At 44.5% G+C, this 18,366-nt stretch overlaps 1 protein-coding gene across 1 annotated transcript; it reads left to right on the top strand.

Annotated features, from left to right (window-relative positions):
• Positions 1 to 866: 866 nt before the first annotated feature.
• On the top strand, positions 867 to 11,424 carry CD302 (CD302 molecule). The gene is made up of 6 exons (XM_075180783.1): positions 867 to 1,182; positions 3,573 to 3,680; positions 7,248 to 7,370; positions 7,601 to 7,774; positions 10,217 to 10,243; positions 11,027 to 11,424. Exons 1-6 carry the CDS (start codon positions 1,044 to 1,046, stop codon positions 11,227 to 11,229), a joined length of 774 nt encoding a protein of 257 aa, XP_075036884.1. The 5' UTR covers positions 867 to 1,043; the 3' UTR covers positions 11,230 to 11,424.
• Positions 11,425 to 18,366: the final 6,942 nt, after the last annotated feature.

Raw genomic sequence — 18,366 nt, forward strand, 5'->3', positions numbered from 1 at the left:
CTGCAGCTCATCCCTCCTCTGCGGGGATAATGTCTCCTGTGCTCTGACACGTCACTCTGTGTACTCTCAGCCTCAGGATCTGACAATACAGCTACCATGCCTCTTGTAGCAGCCCTCACTCCAGGGTCTCTTCCATGCAAAGTGTCCCCCTCTCTCTTGGGTTCTCTATAGTGACATGGAGTTCTCCCCCTCATCCAGGGCACACATTCCTTGCCCTGGCGCAGTCACAGCTCTCAGACTTCCAGGGCAATGCTGGGGGATCCTGGAGCTTCCACCCCACTCTCCCAGGTCCCCAGCTACATCTCTCCTCTCTGTCTCTCTCTCTCTCTTTTCCCCCTTTCTGACAGCCCCTCCTTCTTCTCACTTAGTCTCACAGGCTGGGCTGGGTTATCACCATGGTAACCAGTTTATGTAACTTTTCATAAACTTCTAGCTTACCCTCTAGGTGACCCCTCCTGTATTCCCTGAGGTGCAAGGTTTACTAAAACGCCACTAGGGGGCGTTAAACATAAGATCCAGATAAACTTATGAAAACAGCTTTTTGGTTGCAGACCTGTGTAATTAATCCACCTTTGTCCTGTGAGGAATGGATTCCTGGGAGGCTGTGCTGCATCTAACCATAGCTCTCCACACACTTTGAAGGAGGGAACACTTTAAGTGATTTGCTATTTAGGCAATTTGTTTAAGATCATTCAGATTATTCCCTGGAGGGGTAACATTTGCAGACATGCTGCCTTTTTATTTTACTATTTTCTGGAATTTACCTTTCTAAATCTTGTACTTTACGTGAAGGGGTGTAATACCCCTTTAAAACAGAGATGTTTACAAATGAACAAGCAATTGGGTTTTTTCCTCCCCCTTCTCCTCCCTGTTCACACACAGAAACTATGTGGCAGAAGTTGTTTTTTAGCATTATTGTGCAACTCATTTTTGGGGAAAGGAATATTACAGCGGATACAGCTCTGCATTCACTGTTTTCTGCTGGGAGGTAAGACTGACAGAACCCTCCAGATTACAGCATCACTGCTGTGTATATCAGGAGAATGTCTCTTACGGAACTTGCAGGTAGGATAAAACAAGAAAAGACCAGAGGGACGGAACCAATAAGCGTTGTGCTCCTACTATGTCTGAGCTCTGCTGTCTGCTGTGTATCTGGCCTGTCTGGTCCTGGAGCAGGAGTTGGTAAGTGCTATATACTAAGTGTTGTTATCATCCTTTATTTATATAGTGCCAACATACTATACAGCACCTTATTCACCACAAGTCATGAATATGATCAATGCAGGGACAGTTAAGTCAGTAGCCAATTAACCTACAATTATGGCTTTGGACAGTGCGAGGAAACTGGAGAGCTCAAGGGAACCTACAAGTAAAATGATAACATTTCCACACTGATACACTGGAGCCAAAACAAATCCTGCTACTGGAGGCCTTTCTGAACCTGAGACCCAGGGCAAATGCCCGTTGGGCCCTGGTAAAAACTGGCCATGCTTACATGTAAGTTTGGTTGTGATGAACGTTTGATCAGCATTTCTGAGATCACCAAACTGATCTGACATCTCTACACCTGTGGCAGTGCCGTAACTAGACATTTTAGTGCCCTGGGCGAGACAGGGCACCGGCGCCCCCTATCTAAGTGGGAGTGACATTTGCCAAGTGGGTGTGGCCAACCTAATGTGGGGGTGTGGCTAGCACTTTACTGAATGAATTCTTTTGCATTGCTGTGTAGTTGGTAGCCTCAAAAATACAGGTGTAACCTATACAAATTTCTCTCACTATAGGGAAGAAATATAAGAGCCCTTGGCTACACCTGTATTTTTTGCAATAGACACTATGTGGAGGAAAATAGAAATCATAGATTATGAATATGAAAATGACAAATTTTCTATTTCCTGTACTTTACACGACATACACTATATAAATTTGGATTTTTAAATACATATAAACCCAGTGCTGGAAGTGGGCTGCAGGATGACAAGTAAGAGGAATAGGGGAGAAGATGGTGCAAGGGGGTAGATGAGAGGGACAGGGGAGAAGGTGGGCCTGGGGACAAGGTGGCACAGAGGGGGTAGTAGATGAGAGAGCCTGGGGACAAGGTGGCACAGAGGGGGTAGTAGATGAGAGGGCCTGGGGACAAGGTGGCACATGGGGGGGGGGGAGTAGATGAGAGGAACTGGGGAGAAGGTGGCACGGGGGTAGGGGGGTAGATGAGAGGGACTGTGGAGAAGGTGGGACAGGGGGGTAGATGAGAGAAACTGAGGAGAAGGTGGGACAGGGGGGTAGATGAGTAGGACTGGGGAGAAGGTGGCACAGGGGGGTAGATGAGAGGGACTGTGGAGAAGGTGGAACAGGGGGGTAGATGAGAGGGACTGGGGAGAAGGTGGCACAAGGGGGTAGATGAGAGAAACTGAGGAGAAGGTGGCACAGGTGGGGTAGATGAGAGAAACTGAGGAGAAGGTGGCACAGGTGGGGTAGATGAGAGGGACAGGGGAGAATACATAAATGCAAAATACCAAAAAATAATCATTATACATTTTCATGTCCCCTGCCCCCATAGCTTTTGCTTCCCCACTACACTCCCTCAGTTTTTGCTCCTGGATGGAGCACCCTATTTCCTATTTTTTTTTTTTTTAAATATATATTTTAATTACAATATAACATTTACTTACCTATTTTTCTTCCCTCCTGGATGGTCAGCATAGCAGTCAGCAGTAGATGCAGGGGACTCACTCTCTCTGCTCAGCAATGGCCGCTCCTCACGGAGCACAGCATCCTAGAAGGGGAGGGGGCGGGTCCTGACAAATAACTTTATACACACTGTCTGACAGACAGTGTGATCATTCTTTGACCAGCCACCACACTAGCCCCTCCCCCGACTCGCGGCACCCGGCCCCCCCTCCCCCGACTCGCGGCAACCGACCCCCCCTCCCCCGACTCGCGGCACCCCCCCCCCCCTGCATGAGTCGCGGGGGGGGGGGCAATATTTTTTTATTTTATTTTTTTTAGATATTTTTTTTTTACTTTGTCCCACAGAGGGGAAGGTAGCGGGCGGCTGCTGCGCCCCCTCGGGCTTGCGCTCGGGGCGACGGCACCGCCCGCACCACCCTAGTTACGGCTCTGACCTGTGGGCCCCAACAGCCAGAAATTGTTTTAAACTCTGCCATACATTTTCAAACATTTCTAACACATCAGGGGCATATTCAATTAGGTTTACGGTAGGCAGAAATGCGCCAGAACAGGCTGCGAAGTCAATCCACAGTACCGCAATAACGTGGATTTTCGTGCACACCCCATAGGGTTGCGTAGGATAATCCACGTTACTGCGGTACCGTATCACCGTCAATACTGCACAGGTTACCGCGGACCGGAAACCTAATTGAATATGCCCCCAAATGTTGCATGACACCTGGAGGTGCGTACAAGACCCATGCTCAATATATTTAAGACCATCACAAGGACAGGAACCATTGTTGGAGTGTTAAAAATAATTAGGTGTTGTGTTTTTGCCAATAACACAGCACTGTCATATTCAATAACAAATAACAAATAGTGGGTTTTTATCTTTCACACAGAATGCCCTGCTCCATTGTGGGTCCAGTTTAACAGCAGTTGTTACACGTTCATTTATGTAACACAGAAGAATTCTCTCAGTATTGAGCCTGCTCGTGAGCTTTGCAAAGGTAGTGAAATCAATTTATGTTGTCTTTCAGTAGTAGGTGAAAATAAGTGTAAGACGTGTTATATTATGAACACAAATTATGTAAATTTGTTTGTTTTTTTTTGAAAAAATGTAAAGCAATCCTGGCAGTAAATGTATGAAGCTGCGAGCGGGTTTGAAAAGTGGAGATGTTGCCTATAGCAACCAATATGATTCTAGCTGTCATTTTGTATAATGTACTAAATAAGTGATAACTAGAATCAGATTGGTTGTTATAGGCAACATCTCAACTTTTCACTTGCTATATTTAACCCCCGGAGTGGCAAAAGAGGATTGCTTTTAAAGACACCTGGCAAGGACCGAATAGATGTCTATCCTAGCCACAAGGCAAACGGCATCCTTTTTTTATTTGACCTTCTTTGTTTATTCACATATCACACACACACAAATAGGCAACCACCCCATTCTGATAGCGCTCATTAAACCACTCGGTCAGGTGAGGCGCAGTGCAAAACTGTTTTAAACTCATATATTATTATTGTTATAATTATTTAGTGCCACCATATAATGCAATGGAGCTTACAGTCTAAATTCCATAACACACACACACACACACACAGATTAGGGTTCATGTTAGTTAGCATCCAGGGCCATCTTTCTGACGGGGCACGGTGGGCAGGTGCCTGGGGGCCCAGGGGGAAAGGGGGCCCAAGGCAGGACTCCTGTAAACAAAAATCCTGTAAAACAAACAAAACAAAATAAAACAACTTACTTTTTGCGGTCACCAGACCGTTCAGATCAGGTGGTCAGGTCAGGTGGCGATCCGGCTCCCTCCCTGGTCCCCTCTTCCGTGCTGTGCTCATAGTGTCGGGCTTGATTACAGACATTCACTGCGAGCACACTCACACTGTGAGTGTGTATATATATATATATATATATATATATATATATATATATATATATATATATGTTAACCCGTGCATGATACTCATGCATTCTAGTCAAATCAAGCTGCTGAAGGTGTTAAAAAGGTGTTAAAAAGGTTCTTGTCATGCATTTGGGCCATAGCCCAGGACTCAACCACCAACCACTCCCCACTGTCAACCCCGACAGCCACCAACCACTCCCAACTGTCACTTCTCCTTTCAAGAAATATATATATATTTTTTTAAAATCTTTATAAACACTTTTAACAATTAACAAATTAAATTAACAAATTAAAAACATCTTAGTGTACCAAATTTCAGCCCTTTCTGAATTTTTTTTTCCACACACACTAAGAATTTAGTAGGTCAGTGTATAACTCCGCCCAGCAGGTAGCGCTGCAGCTTGGTTTTATTTTTTACACACACACACACACACACACACACACACACACACACAGACAGACTAACACACGCCACTAGATATTTATATATTAGATATATATGGGCCTAGGTGCACTGCTTTGCCTGGGGGCTCATAATGTTGTTAAGATGGCCCTATTAGCATCCAGTTAAGCTTCCAACATGTTTTTGGAGTGTGGGAGGAAACCGGAGCACCCGCAGGAAGCCCACACATATCTTTTACATTGTTGTAGTTCGCAGCCCAAATAAAATATATTGGACAATAAAAAAAAAGTGATCCTTTTCCATTAGTTTAGAGCAATATGCAATGTTCCCTGACTGTAAATATGTCTCCTTGTAGTCTATGCATTCAAACTTACACATGTCGGTTAAATACAGAGTGGACAAATCTTATCACATTGGTGCACATATGCAAAGAATATGGGTTTCATATGGCCGATGTGGGTTGTTCCTACTGGTTGGAAACGTTACTCTATAGGTGACAATGCCTTCTGCTCGGTTAACCGTGGAACAGCTTTCATAAATGTCCTTCTATGATCTTTTGGGGTGATTTAAGCTGCCAATCTTGGGCTGTACCTGCTGCTCTGCACAAATGGGTGATGGGATTAATGTTCAGATTGACTTTATACAGAGGGGGCCTAATTGGATGAGATCTGGTTTGGCCATGGAGTCAGATGACTTCAGGTGTCATCTGGGCCCGTTAGTGGGGTTGGAAAATAACCACCCTCAGGCCAATCCAGTCCATATACAGTCCTCTTCCAACTTAGTTTATGAAGGTGTTCAGTAATGTACTAGTTTCTTTAATTCACTCTGAGATCTCACAAATGTGCAGTAATCCACAGTACGCACTCATACATTAGCTATTGTTGTGTACAGTGCCCAAGATTAATGAAGGCTAATTACTGATGGCGGGAACTGGAGGTAAGCAACAGAAAGTCACAGATAGATACTGTCCAAATAGAAGATGACATCGCCCTTGTATATGGCTCATGTGATAGGAAACCAGTGTCACACAGCTGCCACTGGCTCTTTCCATCTAGCAATAAACAGAGCAGGGAACAGCCAGTGCTGCTCACCATTCCCTACTCTGTTACCTGCACAGTACATGATAGGGTTCAGATTTGCTCTACACTAGCCACCAGAATGGACTAGTTTGTGATAGAGGCCATGGTGGAATAGCTTCCCTGTGTTGCGCTGGGTTGACCTGAACCAGAGATACTGAGCAGAAGAAAGAGGCAGGTCTTAGCTGAGGTGACAGCTGCGGACACCATGGGGCATCCTCTTGGGCACATCCGAGGCTTCTTTCTGGGCACAGTACTGGGCATCTTACATTTTATTGAGTATATTATATCATGTGTATATTGCTTGGCATATTATATCTCATACATATTATTTTACATGTTGGACGTTGTTTGGCTAATTACTTGGCATACTAATATTAAATAATGTGGTAATTATTACTAACAAAATGGAATGGATCAAGTAATAATATTACTGGGCTATGGCGGTATGGAGCTATTATTGTTGGCACAGAACTGAATATGGCGAGCATTGGGATTGTATGTAGAGTATTTTTCTATACTGTGCATGCTAAATGTTTATTCTCTCAAACAAAATTATTGCACCACACGTCATGCGCCACTCTAAGCCCCTCCCACCCTTATACGTCTTGTCTCCCAATCATCGTGTCCGTCTCAGTCTGTGCCTTTTTACAATGTAGCGATTAGTGCAATCCACGGATTGTAAGCTTGCGAGCAGGGCCCTCGTACCTCTCTGTCTGTATTACCCAGTATTGCTTTATTACTGTGTTTATTTCCAATTGTAAAGCGCTACAGAATTTGCTGGGGCTATATAAATAAATGTTGATGATCAGTGATGCCTATCCGTACTCATGCACCACTATCCAGAACCCTTCCACCATTACTGGATACAATAAGTGACTGATAAAGACTATAATAAATTTAAAAAAATTATAAAAACCTCAATCCATTCCTATGCTGTCCACTGAACAGCGCCTGAACCACAGAGCATTGTAAATAAATATCTAAATATAATATTAAGAATAGCAATAGAAATGTATCTACTTTATCCTTTTAGAAATCCAGCTCATGGACCACAAATGGTAACATAATTACATTAGAGATCTTTGCTCAGGTCTGGGCTCACTGTGAATGTTTCTCTTGGCGTTGAGCTATTGCTTTTATTATATATACTTATTGACCTGATGCATTCTTGTCTCTTAGATATTGGCACAGACATTATAAGCATCAATACCCAGGAGGAGAACGCATTCCTGCTGAAAATGTTTCAAACACAATGGAAAGGCCCCAAAGAGATCTTGCTGGGCATGTTCTATGATAGCGATGGTAAGATTATATTCACACAAAACATTGGTATTTATGACCAATATACTCCTAAAACATTTTATTAAAAAATATTCAAATTATTTTATTATTTATTTTCAATCCTTTTATATTGGTGTTTTGAATTCTGCAAACAAATCTCTTATGTTATTGTAATCTAGTTATGGTTCCAGCATAACCTGGAAAAGATATAAACTACATGGAATAAAACCACAATGTATCTTCACTGACAGATGATTCTCTCAAATGGTTCGACAAGTCTGAAGTGACATTCTCAAACTGGAGACCGGGGCAAATTGCCAATGAGAACTTAAATACCTGCGTGAAAATGAATACGCTGAGTGGACTGTGGGACATCACCGACTGTGATAACTTTGCAGAATCCGCAGTATTGTGTAAAACATTATGTATGTATATATGTATGGATGGATATTTGTACATGTGTATGAGAATCATTCTTGCATGACTAGTTGCAGTTGTACAGATTTTCTTGTGGACATATTTACTTAAAACAAATCCATCGCCTACGCGTGTGTAGGTGATGGATAGGCTTTAATGTGATTTGATTCCTGAACATGTTTTGATGGCATAAATTTAGCCCAAACCGACCCAAACCTCCGACTTTTAAGGTACACAGGGCTTATATGTAGTTTTTTCAATGCCATACGATGGCATTATAAAAATTAAACTGTCACCATTTCTCCTGACTGTACCTGGCGTGTTCTGAAAAAAAATCTTTATAAGCGCTTTTTAAAATTCTATTCAAATTAATGAAAGGACGCTTTAGAAGGTTCAAAACGTTTGTGGTGCGCTTGAAACACAGTGTATGTCTGGACACACACTTTTAGCTGGAGAGGCTTTCTCAGAAAAATTGCAAGGACAGAAAAGTACAGTATGATTTTGTGACTACACAGGGTTATTCTGGCCATCTTGGAAAGGTAATATCGTTCAGGTCAGCCTGGACACATCACAAAAACAATTAAACTTTCATTTCTTTTAAAGGAAATATAATAATGTTAATAAACCATGTATAATATGACAGATAATGATTTCAGTGATATCCTTGGAAAGTGTCATTTTGCATGAGACATACACAATATGATCAATTATGTGCTATGCCAGACAATTTTAAAGGTGTATGTGGAAGGATTTAAATATGGAATAGGCAGCAACTGTGACCTAACTACTGCCCTCAAAAAAGGTCACAACCTTGGTGTATTTAGTGTTCCATATGATATTCATATCAGCTGTGCACTATAGCGCTCCCACCTGCACCATTGACAGCCGTTAGTAATGTATCACTAATTGGTCCCTGGCCATTTAGCACAGTGTTCCCAACAGACATTGGGGCTCAGTTAGAGTTGGACATATGTTCGTTTTTATTTTTTATTAAGATGCGCATTTTCACACTAAGAAAACAACAACGTATGCATACATCCATACGAAGATGTTTGCTTAGCTTCGATTTACAACACCTTATGACCGAAAAGGCAGTACAGTGGAGAGATGGGCCAGGCAAAGGGTAGGTAGAGTACACTAAGGATGCGTACATGTAATCGCGACTCAATTAGACATAGACGCAGATAGGATTGGGAGTTGGAGGTATGGTGATAATGATGACTATCAACAAATTTCTAATTGACCTCTCCAGCTGATACCAATGAAAACAGTGTTGCGGCTACTTTATATAAAGTCACAGCCACCTGTTAACATTACCATGTGGACTGCTGCAGGAAAGAATATTCCCATTAATTTTAAAAGGTATATTAAAATGATGTATTTAACGTTTTTGTTTTTTTTTAAATATGATTAATGCGACTTTTGCTTTTATTAAAAAGACATTCTCTGTATCTGACCACATCATCCAATTTATATACGATATAATTATGTATTAAAACATGTTTTTATTAGAGTTTTAGGTTGTGAACAAATAGTATGCAATGCAGACGTGGCATTACACTGACACTTGCATATCATACTCCTCCATCAGGCGTGCATAGTACTCTCCTGGAGTTGTTCACAAAATGCCGACTCTACAGACATAAGTGCGTTTTCTTATGTATGTCTTTCCTACATGAGCCCATAGTGTGTGAAGTGTAGGGATGGTGAGCGTGGAGATTACATTATTATTATTATTTTTATTATTAATTTTTATTTATAGGGCGCCACTAGGTGTCCGTGGCGCCGTACAGGGACAAACAAAATTACACTACAAGGTGAGACAGCACAGTACGGTAAACAATAATCACAGTAACTCAATGAGCTCAACGCTAGGGTAGGGGGAGGGGAGAGTCCGCATACGACGGAGCCCAGGAGGGAGGGCACGGGTGACAGGGAAACTCCCAGAGGGAGAGTGGGAGGGGAGGGAGAGGGTCCTCGAGGAGGAGGGCTGATAGCTGGAGAGCAGAGTTAAAAGTGGTGGAGACAGGAGGAGAGATGACCCTGCTCAAAGGAGCGTACAATCTAAGGGGCGGGGTAGACAGACAGAGAGACACATTATAGAACATTGCTGGACTGCTGCTGTTATCTTGCAGAACTTTAGCATTTGAAAATTCCCCATCTCCTGCTGTTCTATCCAGGGGTCATATGTGGTTGGTGCAGTGCTTAATGGTTGTATAGAATGTTCTGTACACAATGTGTCAATTACAATTCTAATGTGACCCAGCAGAGTCCTGTATGTGGTTTTATATCTTTACTTTAGATATTTGGAGGGCTGCTAAACAATTGTGTTGGGGTGGGGTTTTTTTTTGTTTGTTTTTAAATCTTCACTTAAGGAAGTGATAATTCCTCCTGAAATTGATAAATTGTGATGAAATAAATTAACTTTGATATATTTTTTTTTATTTCAGATATTCCAAAGAAAAATAGGCAAAATGGTAAGTTTACCGTTGGTCTTGTGCTTAGATGACAGACATGATTTGTTAATTACTTTTTTGTAGTTTATAGTCTGTCTGAGAAGGAGAAAGTTCCTTGTCAGCGGGTGGCTGACAGTGGTACAGTAATAGATCCTGGCCACAAATATAATGACCCCCCACAAGCCGACATACATCGTATCCTATTGGCACCTTACTGGCGCTAGAATCTAGCACCTGTGTGATCTATAGGTATAGACAACCTTCCAATGTTTCACTTTGTGTATGCAGGGAAGTAGGATATAAAGGCATGCAGTATGTTCTTATAGATCTTTGTGTAAAGACAACTCTGTGGCAGACACTAAGTTTGTTTACACACACATGGCCTGGTGCACTAAGGAACCTAAATGCCGATACATGCTGTATTTTGTGTTAAATTGCACTGAGCATGTCCAGACACGGACTATATGCCATTGAACACAAGCGTATGCAATTTATCTTCGAGCGCATAGGACACTTCTGTCAGCATATGATTTAATTGGTGGAATGGGGAGTGGAATGGGCGTATGCCTGTAGTCAATGTACAGTAAGGGCGTGCCAAGCTCGAGCACACGCAGCAGCATCCAATTTAAGTTTTGGGCATCTCTAAGGTACACGATTTTCTGCCATATCATTTGCACCAGCTACAGAGTAAAGTAAAAATTTATTTTGTGTACAGTAGACATTAATGACATCCTGATAAATGTATTTTCATGGGGTGGGGTTGATGTAAATGTTATTACTGACTATTAAAATGTTCTCTTTCAGATCAGAAAGCCATAATGATTACATTGATCACTGCATTGACTGTAATTGTACTAGCACTACCCATAGTCTTATTAGTACTACACAAGAGGAACATGTTGCCCTACGGATTTACATCAAGACACCTGCAGGGGGCAGCACAGATCCGTCCATACAGCGACGATGCTATACTGGTGGACACAATGGAGAGAGAGGACTATGCGTAAAGTGGATAATTAGTGCACAGGTGAACACACCGGATATGAAAGAAAAAGAAAAGTGTAGGACATTGACCATCATTTCATCTTGGATGCACTGAACAGACCTGCAATTCATCCTGAAAAACAACCAATAGCAATGACTGTGGGGACTGTCATATCTTTGGTATTTGGACAATAAAAAATATATATTTTTTAACTCTATATTAAGGTTTAGATCAATATAAGTATATGTCTTCTGAACACCAGTAGAAATGCTAGAGCTGTACTGCAAAGGAGCAACATCCTGTCCACAACACAACCCCTGCACAGACTGCTAAACAGTGTGACAACATTCCTCATACCCAGGCCCGGCGCTCCCATTAGGCAAGGTTAGGCACTTGCCTAGGGCGCCGGGCTCTGGAGGGCACCACAGAATGGTAAATGACTTTAAAACTGTGCGGCGACCGCTGACCATACCTGTCACGGCCGCCGCACAGCATTCAGATGCATGGGGAGGGGGGGGAAGAGGCTATTGCTCACCACCGCCGCCTCTCTGCTCCGTCTCCTCCCCTCCACTCACTAGTGTCAGTGAGTGGAGGGGAGGAGACGGAGCAGAGAGGCGGCGGTGGTGAGACAAGGTAAGGAAAGACGGGGGGAGGAGGGAGGAGGGAGCCGATTTTTGCGGGGGGGCGCCAATTTTTGCGGGGGGGGGGGCGATTTTGTAAAAATGCCTAGGGCGCCATGGACCCTAGCACCGACCCTGCTTATACCCCACACATAGCCCTCCCCTATTTTCTAGATTCTTCAGTAATTCCACACAGCACCTTTCTATTCCACAGCCCCCACAATAATCAATGAGACACAGAGAGGATAAAACAGCATGGGGTGTGGTTTGTTATGCAGGTGTGGTTCAGGCATGGCAATCATTGTTAGGGTGTGGCCTATCAGAAATGGGGTGTGGTTTGTTATGCAGGTGTGATTCAGACATATCAATCATTGTTAGGGATGGGCCTATTTTGATCTAAATTTTACATTTAAAAAATGTTGGAGATCTGCATACATACAGTCCTAGTTGAAAACATTTTAGAATAGTTTGCAGGGGCACGTCCTGTACAAGTGTCTTGGTGGACCTTAAAGCTGTACAATCTCCTCAATGTCACTGAATCTGCTAACATATTACTAATATCCATCCATATTAACTTCTAAACCAAGATAATGAAAAATGAGACAATTCCTATCATGCAACATGCAGAGAATAGGGATGTTATTGTGCAAATGATTAATATTAAAAAACAAGGACATTTTCAGGGACAGATATTTAAAACCTGGGACTGGAAATTAGGGACAGTTGGCAGAGAAAATATTCCATTGTTGAAGAAAAAGTCTGATAAATCAAACAATTCAGTATTTTATGTAAACCCAGAATGGAGTGGTTCATTATGGGATTTTAAAACACAATTTAATTATCTGGTAAACGATTTACTTTGATTTACCTGTTCCTCCCCACTCTCCCACTCACCAGTTCCTATTCCTCCCCACTCTCCCACTCACCAGTTCCTATTCCTCCCCACTCTCCCACTCGCCAGTTCCTATTCCTCCCCACTCTCCCACTCACCAGTTCCTATTCCTCCCCGCTCTCCCACTCGCCTGTTACTATTCCTCCCCGCTCTCCCACTCACCTGTTACTATTCCTCCCCGCTCTCCCACTCGCCTGTTACTATTCCTCACGGCTCATCCACTCACCTGGTCCTATTCCTCCCCACTCTCCCACTCACCAGTTCCTATTCCTCCCCGCTCTCCCACTCACCAGTTCCTATTCCTCCCCACTCTCCCACTCACCAGTTCCTATTCCTCCCCGCTCTCCCACTCGCCTGTTACTATTCCTCCCCGCTCTCCCACTCACCTGTTACTATTCCTCCCCGCTCTCCCACTCACCTGTTACTATTCCTCACGGCTCATCCACTCACCTGGTCCTATTCCTCCCCGCTCTCCCACTCACCTGTTCCTATTCCTCCCCACTCACCTATTCCTATTCCTCCCCGCTCTCCCACTCACCTGGTCCTATTCCTCCCCGCTCTCCCACTCACCTGTTACTATTCCTCACGGCTCATCCACTCACCTGGTCCTATTCCTCCCCGCTCTCCCACTCACCTGTTCCTATTCCTCCCCACTCACCTATTCCTATTCCTCCCCGCTCTCCCACTCACCTGTTCCTATTCCTCCCCACTCACCTATTCCTATTCCTCCCCGCTCTCCCACTCACCTGTTCTTATTCCTCCCCGCTCTCCCACTCACCTGGTCCTAATCCTCCCCGCTCTCCCACTCACCTGTTCCTATTCCTCCCCACTCTCCCACTCACCTGTTCCTATCCCTCCATGTTCCCACAATCACCTGTTCCCGTTCCTGCCTCCACCCCCACTCGCCAGTTCCTGTTCCTTCTTAAACTTAGATTCAGGCGGCCTTATTAGGGCACCGGTCTACCGGGAAAATTTGTGGTAAGGCGTACGTGCCTATCCGCCTCTCTGCTTATTAGATTGCTGTATAGTTCAGTTTATTCAAGTTTAAATGCTTCATAGTAACTGTGTTCACAACATACAAAATAAAAAGGGTTTTATACATGTTAGCAAGTTGGACATACGTATCTGAGGGTCGTGTCTTGTCAAGTGGACATATCTTTGTGATGTGCCGCAAATCGGGGGAGGGGGGTCGGGTGCCGCGAATCGGGTCCCGGCAGCCTCTTCTCCTCTCAGTGTCTCAGTGATAGAGAGAGAGAGGAGGAGAGGCTGCCGGGACCCGACGAGCGATCACGTGACTCTTTTTTTTTTTTTTTTTTTTTATAAATCTGTTTGGACTGACCGAGGAGGAGCAGCGCGCCGGAGAAGAAAGGCAATAGAAAGGTAAGTAAAACAACGGAGGGACAGAGGTGGTGATGGTGAAGGGGCACAGAAGTGGTGATGGTGAAGGGCACAGAAGTGGTGATGGTGAAGGGGCACAGAATTGGTGATAGTGATTGGCACAGAGGTGGTGATGGTGAAATGCACAGAGGTGGTGATGGTGAAGGGCACAGAGGTGGTGATGGTGAAGGGGCACAGAATTGGTGATAGTGATTGGCACAGAGGTGGTGATGGTAAAGGGCACAGAGGTGGTGATGGTGAAGGGGCACAGAATTGGTGATGGTGATTGGCACAGAGGTAGTAATGGGCACAGAGGTGGTGATGGGCACAGAGTTGGTGATGGTGAAGGGCACAGAGGTGGTGATGGTGAAGAGGCACAGAGGTGGTGATGGTGATTGGCACAGAGGTGGTGATGGGCACATAGGTGTGATGGTGATTGGCACAGAGGTGGTGATGGTGATTGGCACAGAGGTGATGGTGAAAGGGCACATGTGATATTGTGAAGGGGCAAAAGTGACAATGAAGGGGCACAGTGGGATGATAGAGGGACAAAAGTGACAAGAGCACATACTTGGATTTATGCGTATTATTTTTGCAAACAACTTAAGTAAGTATTTCTGCCCTGACTTCAATATTTATTAAGTTGTTTTGACCCAACTACTTAAAAAAACGGGACTGCTTGGTAATTATTTAGGGGTGCCTTTTTCTGCAGCAGGGTGGTCTTGCTCTTTTCACATGTTAGGTACGTCCCCAAAGATGCAAGCCACGCCGCGGCGGCACATGCTTTTATATCTACGTAACTATAGGGGTATATGGTAGGCATGCGGCGGCACATGCTTTCACTTCTACGTAACTATAGGGGTATATGGTAGGCTGCAAAAATATAGTGCTATGGATTGTTTCAGGCAGGGGGCCCAAATACAGTATCCTGCCTAGGGCCCTATGAGGTCTAAATCCGGCTCTGCAATCACCATCACCAATTCTGTGCCCCTTCACCATCACCACCTCTGTGCCAATCACTATCACCAATTCTGTGCCCCTTCACCATCACCACTTCTGTGCCCTTCACCATCACTAATTATGTGCCCCTTCACCATCACCACCTCTGTCCCTCCGTTGTTTTACTTACCTTTCTATTGCCTTTCTTCTCCGGCGCGCTGCTCCTCCTCCTCGGTCAGTCCAAACAGGTTTAAAAAAAAAAAAAGAGTCACGTGATCGCTCGTCGGGTCCCGGCAGCCTCTCCTCCTCTCTCTCTCTATCACTGAGACACTGAGAGGAGAAGAGGCTGCCGGGACCCGATTCACAGCACCCGACCCCCCCCCCCCCCCCCCCCGACTCGCGGCTTGGGTGTTTGCTTTGTCCCGCTTTCAGGATTGTGAATGTTGAGAGGTATGCCCTTAAAACCCTCATGCATGGGTACCACAGTCCATGCATTCCTAATATTAGCCCCACTGGGCACAAGTTGGTTGTGTGCATACGTTGTTTGCCCATACATAACCCATTTCCGTGCCAGAAAAGTCATTAAAAAGATTAACTATAAAATAAGGTGATCCTGTGTTTTTATCTGTGTTCTTGGTATCTGAAACCCACTCCTCAGCCCCATTCATAAAAGCCCAATGCCATACCAAGATGTGCACCCGCATGCAAGGTGTTATTAAGACCTGGTGATGCTAAATGCAGGGAGTCCCTGGGCTGCGCATACACAGCACTGAGAGGTTTAGACAGTGTGGCCTAGCACTATTTATTACACAGCATCTCTGATGCTGTGTCATCTTGGAAGATTCTCTTGTGCCTTGATCGAGTTTTATATTCAGTACGAGGGCACAAAATAAACACTTGGCTACAGCACGAGTGGTTTATGCATTGCACTACAGACACCTGTATGATGGACCTGTCCGCTTAATATCACACTGCTGAAGACTGCCACGTTAAGTGTAACACAGGCTGTTTAAAAGGTATTATTTAATAAATGTTGCATGTTATGTATCAGCATCTGCCTGGACATTTTCATATAGATGAGTGGGCTGTTTGTTGGGCAGTGACAGCTATTTGACATATTGCATCAAATACTGGATTGGAGGTCTGTTAAAATTTGTTTTTTTGTTGTGTTTTTTTAAATCTGAACAAAGAAGTTGGTCTGGCAGTGACACAGACTGTGATGAAGGCAGAGAGAAGGGGGTTTACAGCTCAAAGCAAAGGCTTTGCAATTGTTTGACTGAGCCCCCGTGCCCCACCACCCAGGAAGTACCAACCAACCTAGTAAAGTGAACCGTGATGCCCCAGGAACTGGAGACCCCTGAGAAACATAGGCCTGCCTAATAATAGCTGTTATCCATCTGGCTATAGTTTGCTTTGTCTGGCCAGCCACGTTTTTGAGCATCATACAGGATCAAGAGACTGTCTGTCTTGCGAACTGAAGATGAGCGATCCACATAGATCCGTAAGGCTCTGACCACATCCAATTCCGTCAGAGAGCACTGACTGTTGGATGAAGGAACTCTAGACAACGTCGGGCTAACTATATCCTGGTTTATATGAAATTTGGATATAGCTTTTGGTTGAAAGGAAGGCAGAGTCCTCAAGTCAGCCCTGTCGTCATGAAAGAAGGGAGCTCTGCAGGAGAGTGCTGCCAACTCTGAAACACGTCTTGCTGAAGAAATTACCAACAAAAAAGCAACTTTCCAAGTGAGAAGCTTGAAGGAAATAAATTCCAGCGGTTCATAAACTGTGGTTTCTGTAACGCAGTAGGATCAAGTTTAAGTCCTAAGGAGCCAACAGAGGAACAAAGGGTAGCTGAAAATGTAAGACCCCCTGGAGAAAAGTCTGTACCTCTGGTAGCAGAGCCAGATGCCTTTGAAAATAAACTGACAGGGCCGACAACTGTACCTAAAGGGATGCCAGCCGCAAGCCCTTATCCAGCCCGTCTTGAAGGAATGCTAATACTGTGGTTAAACGGAAGGAAGAGGTTGACACACTTTTCTGCTCACAGCAACCTATATATGTCTTTCAGACACAATGGTTATTTCTGGAAGATGTTGGTTTTCTAGTCTTTATCATTGTTTGAATGACCCTATCTGAGAGACCGTTAAGTCAGAGAATTAAGGTTTCAACCTCCACACCATCAAAGCCAACTGTGCTAGGTCCTGATGAAAAAACAAACCCTGACTGAGCAGATCTTTCCTGAGAGGAAGCTTCCAAAATAAGTCCTTTGTCATGGCGAGAATATCCGTGTACCATGGTCTTCTTGGCAAATCGGGTACCAGAAGAATGACCTTGACTCCTTCGTGTCTGATCTTCTTCAATACCGGGTTAACATCGAAATTGGGGGGAAAATGTAAACCAACCAGAACCTCCAAGGAACGGCCATGGCATCCACTAGGTACGCTTGGGGATCTTGTGACCTGGCACAATACTTGGTGACCTTCCAATTCAACCAAGAGGCTTCCGGTTGACCCCACCTTTGCACAATCAGTGAGAAAACCTCCGGGTGGAGGGACCACTCTCCAGAGGAATGGCAAGGCTACTCGGGTAATCTGCTTCCCAGTTGTTCACTCCTGGTATGAATACCGCTGAGATGGCAGGAACCCACTGTTCCGCCCACACAATGATCTTGGTCGCCTCCTTCATGGCCAGAAGACTTCTGGTTCCCCCTTGGTGGTTGATATATTCCACCACCGTGACATTGTCAGATTGAATCCGAATGGATCTGTTTTTCAATCAGGACTGTGCTTGGACCACCGCTTTGAAGACCACCCTTAACTCTAGTACATTGATGGGCAACTTCTTCTCCTCTGTGGACCAGAGGCCCTGCAGTCGGAGATTCAAAGTCACCGCTCCCCAATTTGACAGGTTGGCATCCGTAGTGACATTTGTCCAATCCCATACTGAAAACGGTCTTTCCTAATTGAGATTTCCTGCTCGCGTCCATCGCAACAAGGAAAGGCGGGTTCTCGGTGATAGGTGAAGAAACTGGGCTTCTAAATGGGGATTCGACCTGTTCCACTTGGAAAAGAACTCTTGCTGTAAGAGGCGGGAATGGAATCTCGCAAATTGCACCACCTCAAAGCTCAACACCATGCGTCCCATCATCTTTATACACTGAAAAATGGATACACGCTTCGGGGACAACAGAGCTTTTACCTGTTGTTGCATGGTTCGGATTTTTTTTCCTCTGGCAACTGGTGTCGAACAACGGGCCCAGGAAATTCATGCGCTGAGTGTGCACTGGACTGGATTTTTTGAAGTTTACAATACAGCAGTGAGACTGCAA

Source organism: Mixophyes fleayi, chromosome 7 (assembly GCF_038048845.1).
Source record: "Mixophyes fleayi isolate aMixFle1 chromosome 7, aMixFle1.hap1, whole genome shotgun sequence".
Lineage (NCBI taxonomy): Eukaryota > Metazoa > Chordata > Amphibia > Anura > Limnodynastidae > Mixophyes > Mixophyes fleayi.

Bases quoted from the DNA above. Each gene is read 5' to 3' on its own strand.
- CD302 (XM_075180783.1), top strand. From the start codon at position 1,044: ATGTCTCTTACGGAACTTGCAGGTAGGATAAAACAAGAAAAGACCAGA. The intron at 7,371-7,600 runs GTAAGATTATAT...CTTCACTGACAG, and splicing joins CATGTTCTATGATAGCGATG to ATGATTCTCTCAAATGGTTC. The intron at 10,244-11,026 runs GTAAGTTTACCG...GTTCTCTTTCAG, and splicing joins AAAGAAAAATAGGCAAAATG to ATCAGAAAGCCATAATGATT.